This window comes from Vidua chalybeata, chromosome Z (genome assembly GCF_026979565.1).
Source record: "Vidua chalybeata isolate OUT-0048 chromosome Z, bVidCha1 merged haplotype, whole genome shotgun sequence".
NCBI classification, from domain to species: domain Eukaryota; kingdom Metazoa; phylum Chordata; class Aves; order Passeriformes; family Viduidae; genus Vidua; species Vidua chalybeata.
The window spans coordinates 50,028,063-50,045,493 of record NC_071570.1 but is presented as its reverse complement, the minus strand read 5'-3'; the positions used below and the strand labels follow the sequence as shown (position 1 = coordinate 50,045,493).

At 37.8% G+C, this 17,431-nt stretch overlaps 1 protein-coding gene across 4 annotated transcripts; it reads right to left on the bottom strand.

Annotated features, from left to right (window-relative positions):
* Window positions 1-1,526: 1,526 nt before the first annotated feature.
* C9orf72 (C9orf72-SMCR8 complex subunit) lies at window positions 1,527-16,956 on the bottom strand. Of its 4 annotated transcripts, none has more exons than XM_053931841.1 (11): window positions 16,893-16,956; window positions 14,980-15,465; window positions 12,013-12,072; window positions 11,017-11,112; window positions 10,317-10,381; window positions 9,452-9,524; window positions 6,369-6,485; window positions 5,415-5,650; window positions 4,883-4,940; window positions 4,352-4,461; window positions 1,527-4,269 (listed from the first exon to the last, which is right to left on the bottom strand). In XM_053931841.1, the coding sequence occupies exons 2-11, from the start codon at window positions 15,421-15,423 to the stop codon at window positions 4,083-4,085; spliced, it is 1,446 nt and encodes a 481-aa protein (XP_053787816.1). In that variant the 5' UTR covers window positions 15,424-15,465; window positions 16,893-16,956; the 3' UTR covers window positions 1,527-4,082. The 4 variants fall into 4 exon arrangements, with proteins under 4 accessions (XP_053787816.1, XP_053787815.1, XP_053787817.1 ...); XM_053931840.1 differs by lacking the exon at window positions 16,893-16,956 and adding an exon at window positions 16,295-16,366; XM_053931842.1 differs by lacking the exon at window positions 16,893-16,956 and adding an exon at window positions 16,295-16,366 and having other exon boundaries at window positions 15,271-15,465.
* Between the last annotated feature and the right edge of the window lie 475 nt (window positions 16,957-17,431).

Below are 17,431 nucleotides of genomic sequence, written 5' to 3'. Positions count from 1 at the left end.
GCCAGATACATACTGCTCTTGGAGGGCCCACACCCCCACCCCAACACCAGCTTGGCTACTGGGAGATTGTGGGAGGGTGCTGGAAGCCTTGCTGAAGTCAGCCTGTTACATCCCATTCTCTATATCCTCAAATCCAGTCATTTTATCACAAAATATAAGGAGGTGGATGAAGCATTATTCACTTTGTCAGTCTGTGCTGGTAACTCCCAATCACCTTTTCCTGCCTCATGTGGTAAGACACGAAGTCTAAGAGGACACATGGCATGATTTTGTTTTATACCTGAGTAAAACTGGTTAACCTGCAATTTCTGTCTTTTGGCTCTTTTCCAGTTGTCAAAGGCCTCCTCCATCTATGTAACAATAAAGATAGAAGTATCTTAAGAGAAAGGAACAATTACCAGTCGCCATTCTGTGTTATGTAATTTTCCTCTGATCTTTTGCTTTTAAAAGCTGCCCAATGCTAATCAAGCAATGCTAATCAAGCAATACAGGGTAGCTCTATTATTTTATTTAGAACTGAAGTCAGACTTACTTGATGGCTGTTGTCAGGAATGCATCCTTTACTTCATACTTCTGAACTTTAATTGAAAGTCTTCTGTGTTTGAAACTTTTGGGCAAGCACATGAACAGCATGGCTTTGAGAAATGAGATAATTACTTAGTATAACTGAAATATCATGTGAACAACCTTGCGAATAAGTACATGCTGCCCTGGAGCTTCCTTAATGTTTTGCCCAAGTAGGAAGTGTAACAGGAGCTCTGTGTGAGAACACAGGCAAACAAGACAACCAAGTTCTACTCTTATGCAAAAGCTTGTTCTGCATACTAATGAGTATGGTTTGTGCCTCCTCGCTGCTGAAGAGGATAAAGCACTTGCTTTGTAGGCTCTGATTAAACAACAGAGGGGACCACCCTGCCTGTTTGTCCTCATGTTCTGGATCACATTCCTTTGTGCTCACAGGTCTGAGAATATGAAGAGAAAACTTTCTAACATTGTTTGCCAGTACCCAAATGAGTGCAGAAGTGGCACTTGTATTGGTGTAACAAACTGCTGGCTTAGAGATAAGAACATCACCAAAATACCTATTCTGCTCTAGAATAAAGCTGACATTACAACATACTGGTATATAGACAGGGAATATCCTCTGTGGTCCTAATAAGTAAGACATTCCAGTGGCTATCTTTCTGTGCTGCCTTTTTAGGTGTGAAAAGACCAGGAATAATGTGCTACTAAAAATGCTTGAAAACAGTACTTCCTTTTTAAATCCAGCTGGAAGAAATAAATTTGCCATTTTCTTTTAAATATAAGGAAATAAAATGCTGAAGAAAGGTATTCACTAACTGCTAGATAAAACACTTCTAACCTCTCACCTACGGGATTTTAAAGTTTTTAAAATTCATAGTTGAGTACATCAGAGGCATAGCAAGTCCCATTGGTCTCAGCTTGAAATGACTAAGTACTTAACAGAAATGAAGGAACTAAATATCATGTGACTTTCATTAGTGACAGCAACATCCAAGCATAACTTAATTTAACAAGAAGGAAGAAATGTTTATTCTTTAATTCAAAGCATAAAAGATAATGATGCTTTTAGATACAGAGCAGAAATTCTGTGAAAAACTCAGCAACAATTAAAGTCCAAAAACTGTGTATGAATTTTATTACTTTGTTTCTTGAGCTAGGTTTACAACACAACATGCAGATGCATTTAACAATGTACTTCACTATACAATCTGCACTTGTGACAACTGTGCAACAAAAACAGCAATTGAATTTCCAGTTTTTAGTAACTTCAAAAAGTAACAGAATCTTCAGTAAACAAAAGCTTCACTGTTAGTAGTGTCAGTGTTGATTTTCCAATGCTTATTAAGCTGAAAGGATTAATTTCAGCAGCAGATTTAAAGCTTTTATATTTTGACACAACTTCTACATTAGAGGTTTGGGCAGTGTTTATTACATTTCTTTCACTATTTACCCACTACAGTAATAACTTAAGCACATTCAGGCTCTAATGTCTTGATTGAAAATGTAGAAGGGAGCAGTAGTGGTAAAATGACAAACAGAATCTCAGCACAAGTAACTTATGTAATTCTGACAAAGTCCTCTGATGAATCACCAAGCTTAGTGCAAGAGTTATACATGTGTGTACAGCAAAAAGATGGCTGCACAAACTGTCAGTTCTTTTGCAACCCAGTAACACTGATGATGCAGACTCACAAAAATGGTGTGCAGATGGGCCTCAATTTCACATCTTTTACAGGCTCTAAACATTTGATTGAGAGTCTTTTGTCTTTCAGGAAATGTAAGGGAATTTTGGGCATCTAAATAAAGGACAGTATTTCTTTTAAAATCTGAGTATTAGACCTTTCAGGAAAAATGTGAATCTAACTTCTAACTTTACTTCATGAAAGTAATACTAAAAGTAATTACTAAAAGTAATTACTAAAAGTAATACTAAAGTAATTACTAAAAGTAATACTAAAAAGCTATCTTGAAAACAGAAACCTATTTACAAAGGAGAGTTATAAACAAGGTAAGTTATAAAGCAGCCATGGCTTCTCCAATCAGTGCAGCTCTTTCCCTTTTCCAATGAATATTGAGTTATGACTTTATCCTGAAACATGACAGAAATAAATTCCTATACCTGTCCAAAAGGGGCAGAGATACAACAACCTGCAGTACAGATATACCTTGATTTGTGGGTAAAAAAAAAGTCTAGATTCATCTGACACCTCACTGCTCTACATACTACTGAGAAAGAAAGGTTGAGACATACCAATAGAAAATGTGTTTTGATTTTCTAGCTAAATTGGAGATATGCTAAGCTGAACTAAGAAGATAGGTAAGCTTAATGACAAGAGCTAACTTACTAAAATGTTAACTGCATTAGTTCATAGCTATGCACATCTCTAAATTAAGGATTACTAAATATACTAATGGTGAAGCAAATGAAAAGAAAATACTGTTTTATCTTTTAGCTTGGCTATCACCTTGATGTTCTTTGGAAGGGTCTAATACTTTAATCTGAATATTTTGTTGAGCATTGGAACAATCTGCCCAGGAAGTGATGGAATCACTGCCCCTGGAAGAGTTTAAAAAAATGTGTAGATGTGGTATTTAAGAACAAGGTTTATAAGTGGACCTGGCAGTTCTGGGTTAATGGTTGGACTCAATGATCTTGAAGGTCTTTTCCATTCTAAATGATTCTATGAGCCTCAAAGAAACTGGCAGTACAACCATCAGTAGCAGTTTACACACAGAACGACTGACAACTGCTGTAGAATGACACGAGTCTTCTGTTTTGTGTTTTGCAAGACTTCAGTTAGCTGATGACTGACCACGCCACTGCAGGACAGTCCAGAAATACATGAAAAGAGTATCCTGGTTGGCACTTACATGCACAGAGCTGCTTGAGTAATGATCTAATTCCCATGTGCAACATACTGCTATTTAAGCTGCAAATAATCAACAGTCTGCACTTAGAAATAGCACTTTGTAGAATATTAAAAACTGCAAACATGTTTAAATGCTCTAAAGGAAGAAGGCAGTAGTGTTAGAAGAGGCAGATTAGTAAAAGTCATATTTAAGATTTTCATCACATACATAAGAATAACAGTTTTAAAAACTCTGCAAGTCTTGGAAAGTGCAGCTTCTGCAACCTCCATGGTTAGTGAGGACATATATACTGTTTTCTGTGGAAACACTGAAAATACTGACACAGCAGAACAGGAAAAATCTGATGCACACCTGAAAGAAATTTCTGGGGAATAAAAATTAAAATGCTTCCTTTTATCATACACTAAAACATATCCACATTTATCCACTAAGCCAATATGGCCAAGGAACCTCTGGTAACATTTACAATTAAAAAAACACACAGAAGAGACCAATTAATTAAAATCATGTTTATCTAGCTAAGCTGAAATTCACTCTAACAAAACCCCCTACTGCTTGAGATACACCTCAATGTTACTGTGCTCCTGATGCTTCACCCTCAGTTGACAATGCTTGTCACCAGTGTGGGGGTCCCACTGACAGATTTAATGCACTGCAGGACTGCAATATCAGATACAGGGAAGACTTTAAAATGTCATGAGCATGTCTCGTTCTTGTACACTAGTGTAGAACGGCCTCCCAAAGATAAAGGAGTGTAGACCTGGTTTAATCTTCTCAGCCAAAGCCATTATTATGTTAAGATCGCCCTCTGCTGTCAAGTCGAGATCTATCTTTAAGCTACGAAGAGACTTAAAAGGTTTTTTGCCTTTTTGCCTGCAAGGAAATAAAAACATGTGTTTCAAAAAAGAACAAAATAAGTTTCACTAAATCTGCTTTCCTTTATCTGTTCACTTACGTGTCATCCTCTATGTACTTTATTAAAGTTAAGGCTTTTCTGTGAAGGACTAGCAGAAATTGTGCAAGAAAAATACTCCTTAGAGACAAGCCAGGCTTCAGGTGAAAGATCTGTTAAAAATTAAGAGTATTAGGTAGACATTCTTAATTATAGCAAAGCAGGGAAATAACAGCAGATTTGTACATAGTCAGCATGCTTTCTATGTCTTCTGTCTGCTCAGATACAATAAATGAAGCTGTATTACAATTCTGTTTGGATAATTATCTGAAATTATTCCCAGTCAGGCTTTTTTTTTAATAGTGTAATTGTAGACACTGTTGCACAGCAATAGAAAATGTCCCTTGTTTTTCACACTCAAGCAGGAGTTTCAGTTTTATATCAATATTTTTCTTTTTACTAGGTAGAGAAGAATCACAGCAGTAGTATGAAGAAAAGCTACCAAACACAAATGATGTATTTGTGTTAAATTATCTGTTACTAAGGGTCAAAGTACTGAACTCCGTTTCTTTTTCTGAAAAAAGCAACAATTACCTGATCCAGGAAGGCTTTTACTAATGTATCTCTATGTACGATATCTTGAAAGACATTTCTATAGAAAAGAAAACAAATGAACTTGTGAGTTAATGTGGCAGTAAGGGATATTAACCTTCTAGGAGTTGAGACTACAGCATTACTGCTGGTTGAAATTAAAAGTGAATTTAAAATTGTAGTAAATTACAATTCTGGTATTTTTAAAGGTAAGTCAGAATTTTAAAGCACTCAGATGAAATGCAGAACTAAATGCAGGAAAGCCACTGGTCTTTGTCAAATACACTTAGCTCTATTATACCCCTAATTAAAATGATATGGTCAGAATTATCACCGAAAATTAATTTCAATAGTATTTGATGTAACCAAACAACTGAAGGACCGGGTAAATTCTGCCAAAACAAGTGTAACTACAGAACTGAAGAAGTTTTTTTGCTTTTAAGAAGCTCCATGTATTTTATTAGCAAGTAGGCTCTGTACTCTACACTCATACCCCAAATCAAGTAACTTTGTGAGATGTGAGAAGAATACGTACAAATCAGGTGTGAAACTCTCATCTGTGTGGATAATATGATCTTGAGACATTTCTTCATCTGAATTAGCTCTCCAAAATGCTGTCAGCTCAGATCTCATGTATCGTCGTTGGTTATAGATGTGTTCATGACAAGGGGGCATCTGCTTCACTGTATTGATGTCCACATCTATATGCGTAGTAGGGTATGGGGCATACATTACTTGACGGAAGGGCAACACAAAGCTTCCTGTTGCATCCTGTTTTAGTGGGAAAAAAATCCCCTATTTTAGTTAAAAACACAAAGCTGTACTGGACAAAACAATATTAAAATATCATGCCTACATTTTATAACCGATTTGTTCATATGTATTTTGTTTGGGACAACTAGAGGTTATATTGCAGTAATAAATCCTTAATACTGGATGATTTCCTTAACAAAAAGGTGAAAACAGGTACTGAGGTGACCTGTATACTACAGTATTGCATCACCTGGTTTGAGAGCCATTAGCATTACAGTATTATAATTGCCTGGTAAGTTCAGACTGCTTACTAGAGCAAGAAGCATTATTTTTCTAGTTATCTTCATCCATTTCTGTTCAAAAAACTTGAAAACTCCAGGCCTGATATGACTTTGATATGTTCTTCCTTGGTTTTGCTAAAACACAAAAACTTAAATGACTTTTGGAATTCTAGCCTCAAGCAGACAAGAGCATATTATTATTGTACCTCAAAGTACAGGAACAATCCTGAACAATCCTCAAGAAACAGATGTGCCATAGAAAAGACTGGCTTGCAATTTTAACATGAAGATAATTAAAAGGAAAGTTACAGTGCCAGAAAAAAATGACATCAAGGGACAATGACACATGTTTTTGAATATGACTATGTGTATGTGTGTGCATATCATATGCAAAAACATACACCAAATAACATTCTTAAACTACAGAAGAACAGAACTTTCCTAAGCATACTTACTTTGAGTAAGCCTTGAACAAAAAGTCCTGACTCATATTTGAAAGAGGACTCACTTCTACAGAGTCTGGAACACTTCCGCTCAGATGGTGTGAGAAACAGGCACAATGTTCTCACAATCTGCATTAAAAAGAATAGTTTTGAAAAACATGAAAATGTAAGGAAAAAAGTCTGACTAGACTGTGTATTGAAATGCCTTGTATTAGGCATTCCAAATTATGAACAAAAGAGTTCACCATGCTTATCAGAAAAGCCAAAACTTTATAAAAGGCCACAGAACAGTGACATACTTACTTTTACTTATTTTTAAATTACTGGTGCCATAAGCCATACTACTCCAATTTCTTGTCAAATGATGAAAACATCCTACACATTCTTGCAACCAAGTTTGTTTTTTACCTGATTATGTAGAACAAATCACTTTTGTCTTATACATCTTTCTTTTAATAAATGTAAGTTACTGTGATTACTTTTCTAGCCTTTCAGGCCTCTTATTTTGTTCATTCCATATTGAAATAACAGTTATTTGTGTCTCAAATCAGGCACAGTCAATTTTGTAAATAAGCATCGATGCTTATTTCCTCAGTTATTTCCTTAAACTCTCTACTACAATGAACACAGGTACTTCATCACCCATCTGCAAACTTCTGAGCTGAAACAGCTATGAGTAATCACTCCAAATACCACACATATTCCATTCTGCTCATCTTTCAGTCTTAACCTGTGGTGTCTTATCAGTGTCTGCAAGATATTTGAAAAGGCTCTGTCCTTGCACAAGATGTTTCTGCAGTATCTAAAACAATGACAACATAATTTCTGACTGATGCTTTTTGTCATAATATGCCACAGTGGTTTTTTTTTTTTACTTTGAGGCAAGCTGAAATATACTATTAAGAAAGCAGTTGCTTCAGAAGAGCTGTACCGTGACACAAGGAGCATGCTGCTGATAAGAACATGCATAGAATTAATTTATGAAATTTATTACCTGGATGTATCTTGAGGCTCACATTCTTTTACACTGCTTTCTCCTATACTGTCTAGCTTATTGATACATTATTTTACATATTCATAACCATTTAGACATTAGGTCTTTTTTATTATCTATTTAATGATCCATAAGTTTTTTATAATTACATAAACTTCTAACATTTCCTCTTGTATTATATATAGCATATGTGTGTACATATATAACATTTCTCTTAAACATATAACATTTCCAGTAACTTAATTTTGTATAAATCTTAATCTCTGAAACAGTACATATTAACTATGGTTAGCTGTGATTGCAGCGAAGATCTGAGAATTTTCTGTTCTCTGGTTTGCCTGTTGCTTGTGGGCATCCACATTTTTACTGTTGATTTGATCAGAGATCCTTTATCACTGCTGGTAACGCACATGAAACAATGCATTCCATCTGCCCCAATTTTTATAAAACATAATGAACTATTTATTTCAAAACATAGGTTTACTAAAGGTACCTTCACATTTTTTAAAAAAACTTTTGTATTTCATTAAGAAGTCCTTTATGCCATAAAATACTTAATATATAGCATGTATAGTCTACAAGTAATATATAATTTATTCAGCAGGCCCACTGTTCATAATTTTTTTATTTCACATTGAAGAAATAGACATAGGTTCCACAAAACACAAGGAGCTCATGACACAGAAGCCTATTTACTGCCCAGTGCAGGAGAAATTATGGAGACACTAATTGTTTAAGAGCATTCAGACAATACCAAATGACATGGGTATTGTCTGTATACTCACCACTACCAGTGTTCCCCAGATATCAGTTCTGGGGTTGGTTCATGATTCAACATCTTTACTGATGATCTGGATGTGGGGATTGAGTGTACCCTCAGTCAGTTTGCAGATGACACCAAGATGGGCAGGAGTGCTGATCTGTTCAAGGGTAGGAAGGCTCTTCAGAGAGACCTGATCAGACAGACTTGATCAATGGGCCAAGGACAAACTGCATAAAGTGCAAAAAGGCCAGGTGCTGGGTTTTGCCCTTGGGTTACAACAACCGCGTGCAGCACTACAGACTGTGGACAGTCACTCAAGAGCTGTTCAGGAGAAAGGGACCTGGAGGTGCTGGTTGACAGCCAGCTTTAAATGAGCCAGCAGCGTGCCCAGGTAATGCTGAAGGCCAACGGCATCCTGGCCAGTATCAACAGGTTACTCTGGCCAGCAGGACCAGGACAGTGATTGTCCCCCTGTATTTGGTTCTCATGAGACTACAGCTCAAATGCTGTCTTTACTTCTGGGCCTCTCTCTTCAAAAAAGACAATGAAATGCTGGTGTGTGTCCAAAGAAAGGCAACAAGGCTCATTAAAGGACTAGAAAACATGTCTTAGGAGGAATGGCTATTTAGTCTTGAGAAAAGGAGGCCTAGGTGACCTTGTCACTCTCTACAGCTCCCTGAAAGGAGGGTGCAGTGAGGTAAGGAACAGTCTCTCCTGTGTCTCCAGTCTCTGCTGTGCCTGCAGTGAGAGGACAAGAGGAAACGGCCTTAAAATGAGACAGGGGAGATTCAGATTAATTATTATAAAGAAAATTTTCACTGTTAGCTGTCAGGCACTGGAATAGGTTTCCCAGGGAGGTGGTGGAGACCCTGGACATGTTTAAGAGGCGTCTGGATCTGGTGCTGGGTGATGTGGTTGAGTGGCTTAGGGGTTACAGTGGCAGTGTCAGGTGGATGGTTGGACTGGATGACCTTAAAGGTCTCTTCCAAGTTGGATCATTCTGTGATTCTGTGACATAGCTGAAATGGACAAGCCAGTCAGGTCTCTTTGATTTGTGTAATTTAGCTAAAAAAAATCTGATTTTAAAAGCTCACACTCAGTTACTACTCATTTATGTACTATAGCAGTCAAATATATTTGTTTTCTTATAGTTGTCAGAATACAACTGAAAGGCAATTTTCTGGCAGAATTCTCTTCTACTAGACCTGTCAACTGAAAATAGCCAGACAACAGTACTCCTTCCTTCTTCAGCCTCGAGAATATTTTTAGATTAACTTTGTTCCAAGTAACACTCCTAATAATCAGCATTTAAGTTCAGTTTCTTAGAAAGTATGTTACCTTATTAACTTTTTCTGCGCTGCTTCCTACAACTACAGAACAACCACAGGTCTGTAGGTGTGAACTAATAGCACTGCAAATAAAAATAGACATAGGTTAATACATTCAATCAGATTTTTCAAATGAAAGAATTGTCACCTCCACAAGAAGAGAAGTGTTTCAAGTATAAATATAGCCTACATGCCCATAACCATAGGACTTTAAACAGCAGCATAGGTTACTGCTGAAATCCAAAAGTTCAATGGTTTCTTCAGTATTCCAAGCACATGTGATGGTGTATAAATAGATGGCACCAAGTACTACATATATGAATGCAGTTATGCGGGAGATACAATGAAAGGTAACAGAACATCAACTAAAACCTATTCAATACACTATCCCACAGGAAGAGACCAAGTTGCTCTCAAGTTCAACTATTTCCACTTAAAAATTAAAAATAGGGGTAAAAAAGAAATACACAACTCAAAAATAAGCATGCTATATGCCATACCATTAAGGACTCTTATTTAGAATTTATGCACAATCCAGGTTTTTTGCTATTTTAAAAAATGCAAGACTTTGACTTACAGTCTTATAAAATTAAATGTAGCTATCAAAGAAAAACATGTATTTGATAGGAATTCTACTATCAAACAAATAATTTTGTGGCAGCTATTAGCCCAGAACCATTCTTTTAAAATGACAGAAACTTTGTAACATTTTATTGACAAAAATCTCAAAAAGCCAAATACATGTCATTATTCCACCTCCTATAAAGAAATCTATTCCAATCCACGTCCACATGCACATGCAGATAAATACATTTAGATGCATACACAAGTTTAAATCATTTTACTACAGCATAAATCAAAACTGAATTTCATACTTGAGGAGAAAGCCTTCATGGCAACTATCCCCAATGTCATCATCATTTAGCACTGTGTCACTTATCTGAAATGCAAGCAAATATAAAAAGAAGTTAGACAAGAATCTGATCACCTTCCAATTAATTGACTTTCTCTTTGATACGTGGGAACTGTTTGGAATCTATTTAAGTTAAGTTGTAAGGCTTCCCCAAAAAGAATAATCTTAAGAAGACCTGTCTTCTGACAAAGCATTTTGAAAATGAAAAAGTCACTTGATTATTAAGTCTTCACCAGTCACAAGTCAGGTTTCTCCTAGTGATTTTTTTTTCTGTAAAAAATGTCCAGAATACTTTAGATTAGTGCATGTCATATCACTTCAACTTCTTCCATGAGAACACTACCATGTGCTGAAACAGGTATCAACATCAAATCCATTAATCTGCTCATTCATTTTGGTTTGCATCAAAGTGCCTTTCCATTCATACAATGACATCAACCTATGCGGTCAACTTTGCTAAGTGATGACCACAAAAAATACTGCTACGCATTACACCACTTAGGAGAACTTGATGTGAACCAACAGAAGTGTACAAGAATTTAGGAAAATGGGCATTTTCTCTGGCAAAGTGAGTACCAAAGTAAAGGCCCAAAGCTATGTTTTATCCAAAGGGAGAAAGTCACCTTTCAAAAATTCAGAATAAAAATAAAACAAGAACTTACATCTATTTCTTCTGGAACACTGTGTGATTTCATAGATGAAAGGAGTTCCATTACAGGAATTACTTCTCCTGTCAGCATTGGAATGATGCTCTGACCCTGAACAATAAATAAGATGCTTGAAGTAAAAGCACATTGGGTAGTATTGGAAGTTACTACTAACATGAACTTGCAGTATTACATGCAAAACATCATAACTTCCTACTGCTTAGAAGGGTAGTATGAGCAGAAACTGATGCACAGACTTCTGGGCTTTGCTCATTAATAATTATAAACTGGAAACATATATTTGACTTCTCAACATCACGCCTAAAATGTGTATGTGGGTCTTATGCTAATTTTCAGCATCAGTTTTGATTGGCCTAGACAACAAGTATTTGATGTGAGATAATTTGAGCATACTATGTTACGTGCAATCACTGTTAAGCATTTTACATTCTAGTCTGATCTTGTAACAATTACTGGAAACCAAATCCAGGCATATTACTAATTAACATACAAAAAGACTTTCCTGACTTATCTATCACAAGAAAAGGAAGCCACAGTCTCATATTTAGAGTTTCCAAAATCAAATTATTTTCACAATCTCATACATTAGGTCTTCAAGCACATTTCAACATGATCGACTCCGTATGTCTCTGTAATTCTAAACCTAACCTAATGGAAAAACAACCTTGATAGGAGGCTGGCATGACTCTATGGAAGCTGCTACCTTTACAGAACTTCAAGTTAATGAGTTTCCTTTTCTGAAAGGTAATATTCTTCACAAATTTCTACTTTATCTTTAAAGTGATGAAATATATTTTCTTTTATTTTGATCACAGATTCCATTATCCTATATTCAGAAACTTTGCCTAGTGTGCATGTCACATTATTAGCCAGTCTAATGCATCCTCCTGGATCCCAAAAATAAGAAGCAACACCAACTTCTACAGTTACCTGAGGCAGTCAAATGGTTTTGCAATGGCGTTCCATATGCATCCACCAGATGGCCCTTACCTGAGCCTCCATTCTTTCTGTGCCTTCTAAGACAATCTTCTGGAAATGTTCTTGCCTCTCCTGAGCAAGAGAAGCAGTTAAATATAAGCCCTCTGGCATTTATTCATGTATGTATGCACACACCAGTCACTCAGTACAGTTTCTTCCCTGCAGAGTCATGCTTCTTATACTCAAATTTGATGTTCAAGTATTTTCTCTATTACACAGTTGACTTTAAGAGGAAGTGATGTCATGCAACACAGATCAAAACTCCCTACTCTGCCCTCCACTGCACATCTCCCATGTTTGGGCAGGAAAGGAAGATTTTGATGACAATGTCAAAACATTTTTGTCATTACAGATCAAGAAAATGGCAGATGATCAGATTATGGTGAAGAATTCCACTTTATTTATGATTTTTATTTTCAGATGGATACAGTATAGATTCTGGATTCCTGACACAACAGGAAAAAAAATAAGATCTTCAGAATGAGAAAAATTATTTGACTGGGGAGGGTGGGAAACAAAAGACTTTTTTTCCCCACTTCTTGAGGCTTACAAGTCTTCAAAACATTGTTTTACAACCAAGTACAGGAGACATGAAACCTCAGAGTACATAAAACAATGTACAAGTGGCTGAACAAAGCTCTGAAAAGAGTCTAATCAGCAGCTGAATAATAAACTGCATTTAAAATGAACTTACAATGGAATGAAGTCATTATTCACAAAGAGAATTTGCCATTAATCACTGGAGTATCAATACAAGTCACAAAAAACAGCAGACACTGGGAGAACTAATGATATCTTTTGCTAGATGATGACAGGTTATTGTATTTTTATTGGTTAATCATTAGTTTCCAGTGACTGACCTACTCAGAGTTAATCAACTTTAAGTGTGAAAAGAGTTTGCAAGAGTTTTTTTTGAGCAGATGAATAGGGAATAAGCTAAAGTAGTTTGCCCTGAAACAGCAATGAAACTTTTCAAACCATCTAAAAGAAGCACCAGTGAAAAACAATACTGGAACAAGGTAGATTCCTTCAAAGCACCTCCACCGTTCAGTCAGAGAAGGAAGACATCCTTGACAATAATTTTTAAAAACTCAGTCTTCTTGAAGTTAAGGCTGAATAAATGGTGTAAGCCACTTCTTTTCAATAATATAACTGTTGAAATTATTAGACAAACATACAAAACATAAATTGGAGTAGGTGAATGGGGTTTCTAATCCCATATTGATGACTTGCTCAGAGTTGCCTGTTGTTCTATGCCAGTCTGAACACTACCCATGTTTCTCCTAATTCTTGAGTTCAAAAGGCTTCTTCTCATCTCAGGTCTAGCTGGAAAAGTTGTCTGGCTGTACACAGAAGTAATAAAAGCTAGTATTCACAACTATTAGAACATCCAGAACAGATACAGATAGGGCTTGATATTTTTTTTTTTATTTGCTTAAAACTTAAACTTAGCTGCTAAAATGCCTCAAAATGCAAACTACAGAAGGAAGCAGTTTTAATTTATTTTCATAGTTACGACTATTCTACAAATCATGCCTAAATTTTAATCTACATTTTCCAAGCAGTTTTCTCTTTTATGAATGAGACTGAAAAACTGCAGATATATGCAGGGATCTGTGCTCTCCCTAAAAAAAAAGTAATAAAGATCTATTTCAGAATTCAGAATGTATTGCTGTCTCAGCTAATTCAACTGACCTACCTGCTCAAAGAAAAAAAAATTATCATTCTCCATGCTGCTTGAAGATGCTAGACACAGATGTCTACTGTGAAAAACATACTGGTATGGAGCAATATCTAAAAACTGAGAAAATGTATTACAGCTAAAAGTTATGGATAATTCTTATTTGACACTTAAATTAGAAGTCAGTGCAGAGGACACCAAATGAAAGAAGCAATGTAATCAGGAACATGAGACAGCATTCACTTACATTAAAACCACTAACATCTAACAGAGTTTTAAAAGACTAGATAAGGAATTAAATATTTGTCTTTCTACTATATTGAGAAAGAACTTTATGTACTATCCTTCCTCTGAAAAGTAAACCCCAGAAAGTATGAAAAGTCAGTGTTTCAGAAAGCACCACCAGCCATAATCAGGCAATACAGCAAAAAGGAAACACCACCACAAAAATAGTATCAGCTTGTTATTTCTGTAGTTAATTCAGGTAAGAGCATTCAAAGAGTAAGTTTAAAGTATGTTGACTACAGGCCTCAGAACAGAAGATACCAGACAAATGTGCATCACCATATTCATTACAGCTGCTGGGCACTCCACTACTCTAAGACAGCTTGGACTCCATTAAGATGACAAAAAAATTAATTTTTACCATCAGACTATTATTTAAAGAAAATACATAAAATATTTCACATAATAAGGAACTATCCATGATTTACCCAAAGGTCAGAATTCCAACGCTTATGAAAAATTTAACATGTTTTCCTTTTTGAGTTTCAGGAATAGAAATATTTGGACTAAAGCAGATGTACTTTTGTAGATCTCCCTTTAGTTATACACAGTTTAAGTCCTGACAAACTGTTTGTTAACACCCTCTTTTTTTAAAATAAACCTGTAACAGGAATGAGAAGATTAATTGCATCAGTTCCCTTTTCTGGACTTCAACAAGGAAAACAACAATTTGAAACACAGTAAATTTGCAATTATACCTAGTTTAAATACACAAATTAACACAATTAAAAGCAACAATTTATATGAATTCCAGAAAGATAAAAGCTGTACAGAAAACCTTTTTCAACTCCAATTCTTGTAGAGGCTGTATAGTATCACCATAGCTAAAAATCCCAGCCTTGAATTTGCTGACTTGTAATCTGACAACCTTTAACCTTCAAAGCTGTATAGAGACCAGCCTTTTCTGAGTTTGTGTCCCTGGACACCACATAAGAGATATCACAGCATCTCAATTTTTGCTTCTGCACAAAGACAATCTAACAATTACTGAAAGTAATGAATAATAAACTTACCTTATGCATCCATATCCTTCCTTTCCTTATAATATGTGTTAACCTATCCACGCACACCCTGTGAAGTGGCAGGTAGAAACCAAGCTCACTTTGCGGAAGTATAATTGATAGTCCATACGTGCTTCTGTCTCCGTTCCAGTTTCCATCAAAGATTAATGACACAATGATTACTCTTTTTTCAGCCAAAACAAAGAACTTCACATCTATTGCGCCACTTTCTGCATTCCGAAGTATTTCTCCATTCAGGGTGTGGTTAGCAAGAAAAGTTATTTCACCATCACTGAGAAGTACCTGTTCTGTCTTTGGAGCCCAGATGTGCCGCACTCGGGGACCAAGAATATTATCCCAGTAAGCAAAAGTGGCAGCTAATAATGGTGATTCGCCATTTAAAGAGATCTCTGTCTTAGCAACTGCAGGAGATGGTGGTGGACAAAGAGCTGACATGCCTGTTTCCTCCCTCTCGTGTAACTAAAATGCTTACATTACCTAAAAAAAAGAAAAAATGGTAGGAAAAAAAAGAGCAGCCATCATAATTATCTCTTCTTCTTTTGACATGGGCACGTAGTGATAAGACTTGTTTTAAACCAAGACAGGAAATATTTAGATTAGATATTGGAAAGTAATTCTTTACTGTGACAGTGGTGATGCACTGGAAAAAGTTGCCCAGAGAAGTGGATGCCCACTCCCTGGCAATGCTCAAGGCCAGGCTGGATGGAGCACTGAGCAACACTATTTAGTGGGATGGCATGCCTGCCCAGAGCAGGAGGCATTAGAACTACATCATCTTTAAGGTCCTTTCCAATCAAAGCCTTTCTACAATTCTTTTCTTTCCAAATGACATTTTGAAGAGGCAATCTGGCTTCTTCACCCAAGATTTCATCATAGACTTCCTTCAGGAAGGAAGTTGGTATATGTATGTTTCATATAAAAAGGTGGCACACTTTACAATCATTAGTCAGACCTCAAATGCCCTTTACTCACTAGAGAACTATGATGAACCTGCACAACATACAGCTTGTGTACAAAAACTGACACAATAAATCTATCTTTTACATCAAACACAGGGTGTTAAGATACAAGTGCTCAGCACTTAATAGAATATATGGACGTATTAACTCCTCATCTTGTGTGGACACAATCCCTGAACATCCTCCCTAGCTGTTTCCACCAACTCTACAGTTTCCCCATTCTGATGAGTCTAAAAAAGATAACATCTTCCCTAAAAGTTAGGCTAGAGTCCCAGGAAAATATGAAATAAAAAAGGTTCGCAAACAAATTCAACCAAGGGCAGAAAACTGTAACAGCTAGAACCCACCTATATTGAGGAACACCTCTCATAAGCAGTTGGCAACTTTCCTTTCTGCCTGCAGCACTGCAGACGACAGCAGCAGGGAATCCCACCCGGGACCAACGGAGCAGGAACACACACCGCACTACCACAGCTTAACTCGCCAGAGCTCTGTATGTGAAGTTCTTTTTTCTTTTTTATTTATCACCTCACAGCAGAAGTGTAAAACCTCTCTCTCCAGCTTCTTCTCAGGAGGCAGCCGGTGCCCCGCCGGAGGGAAGCCGGAAAGCAAGGCCATGTGCCTTGGCCATCTGACACCATGACTTTACGATTTTCAGGGAAGACACGGCGCCAGCCACCCGCACTGACCACTTGCACCCACGGGATGACCAGAGGCTCGTTTCACCACTGCCTCTCCACCGCGGCCGCTACAACCTCGGCGGCGGCGGCACCTCCGCGCTCCCGGCCCGGATTAGGCCTATGTCGTACCGTCCGGATATGGTCTGAACCTCTCGGGGAGGCAGCTGCGGGATGGCCCGCTCCTTTCCCCGCAAAGCAGAGTAGCCGCTAACATCAGCCCCGGTACCAGCACAGGCTCGCCACCCCGGCCCCGCACCCGCCTCACCTCGGCTCCGGCCGCTGGCCTGCGCCTGCGCCGCCCCGCCCCTGCCGCACACCGCGGGCTCCGCAGGCGCGGCACCGCCCCGGGCGGGGGCAGCCGTGCCGGTGTGACCGCCCGGGCCGAGCCATGGGGAGCTGTGCCGGTGTGGCCGCCCCGGATGGGGGAAGCCGTGCCGTTGTATCCCTGGCAGGACGAGTGGCTCGCGTCTGGCGGGTCACAGTGGAAGAAAACAGGCCCAACCGAATGTGGTTTGTGGAGGAAGCCAAAAGACGAAACTGCATTGTGCCGGGAGCATCCGGCACAATTTATGGAGGGGCTTTTAGGCTTAAAAGAGGAAGATGGTAATGACGGAATTGGGTTAGTATCCAAACCATAGTGCATGCCGAATGGTGAAGGTGAGAGGGATTGGTTTAGTGTTGCAGGTACGTGGTGAGTACCTACAGTCCTCTTACTTAATTAGCAGTCCTGTCCGGGGGCTTACGGGGAAGCCAGAGAGGAACTCGTCATTAGGAATTTTAGTGATAGGGCAAGGAGGAATGAGT

Bases quoted from the DNA above. Each gene is read 5' to 3' on its own strand.
- C9orf72 (XM_053931841.1), bottom strand. From the start codon at position 15,423: ATGTCAGCTCTTTGTCCACCACCATCTCCTGCAGTTGCTAAGACAGAG. The intron at 9,525-10,316 runs GTATGAAATTCA...TTTTATTTGCAG, and splicing joins CATGAAGGCTTTCTCCTCAA to TGCTATTAGTTCACACCTAC. The intron at 4,270-4,351 runs GTAAGTGAACAG...ATTTCCTTGCAG, and splicing joins AAGTACATAGAGGATGACAC to GCAAAAAGGCAAAAAACCTT.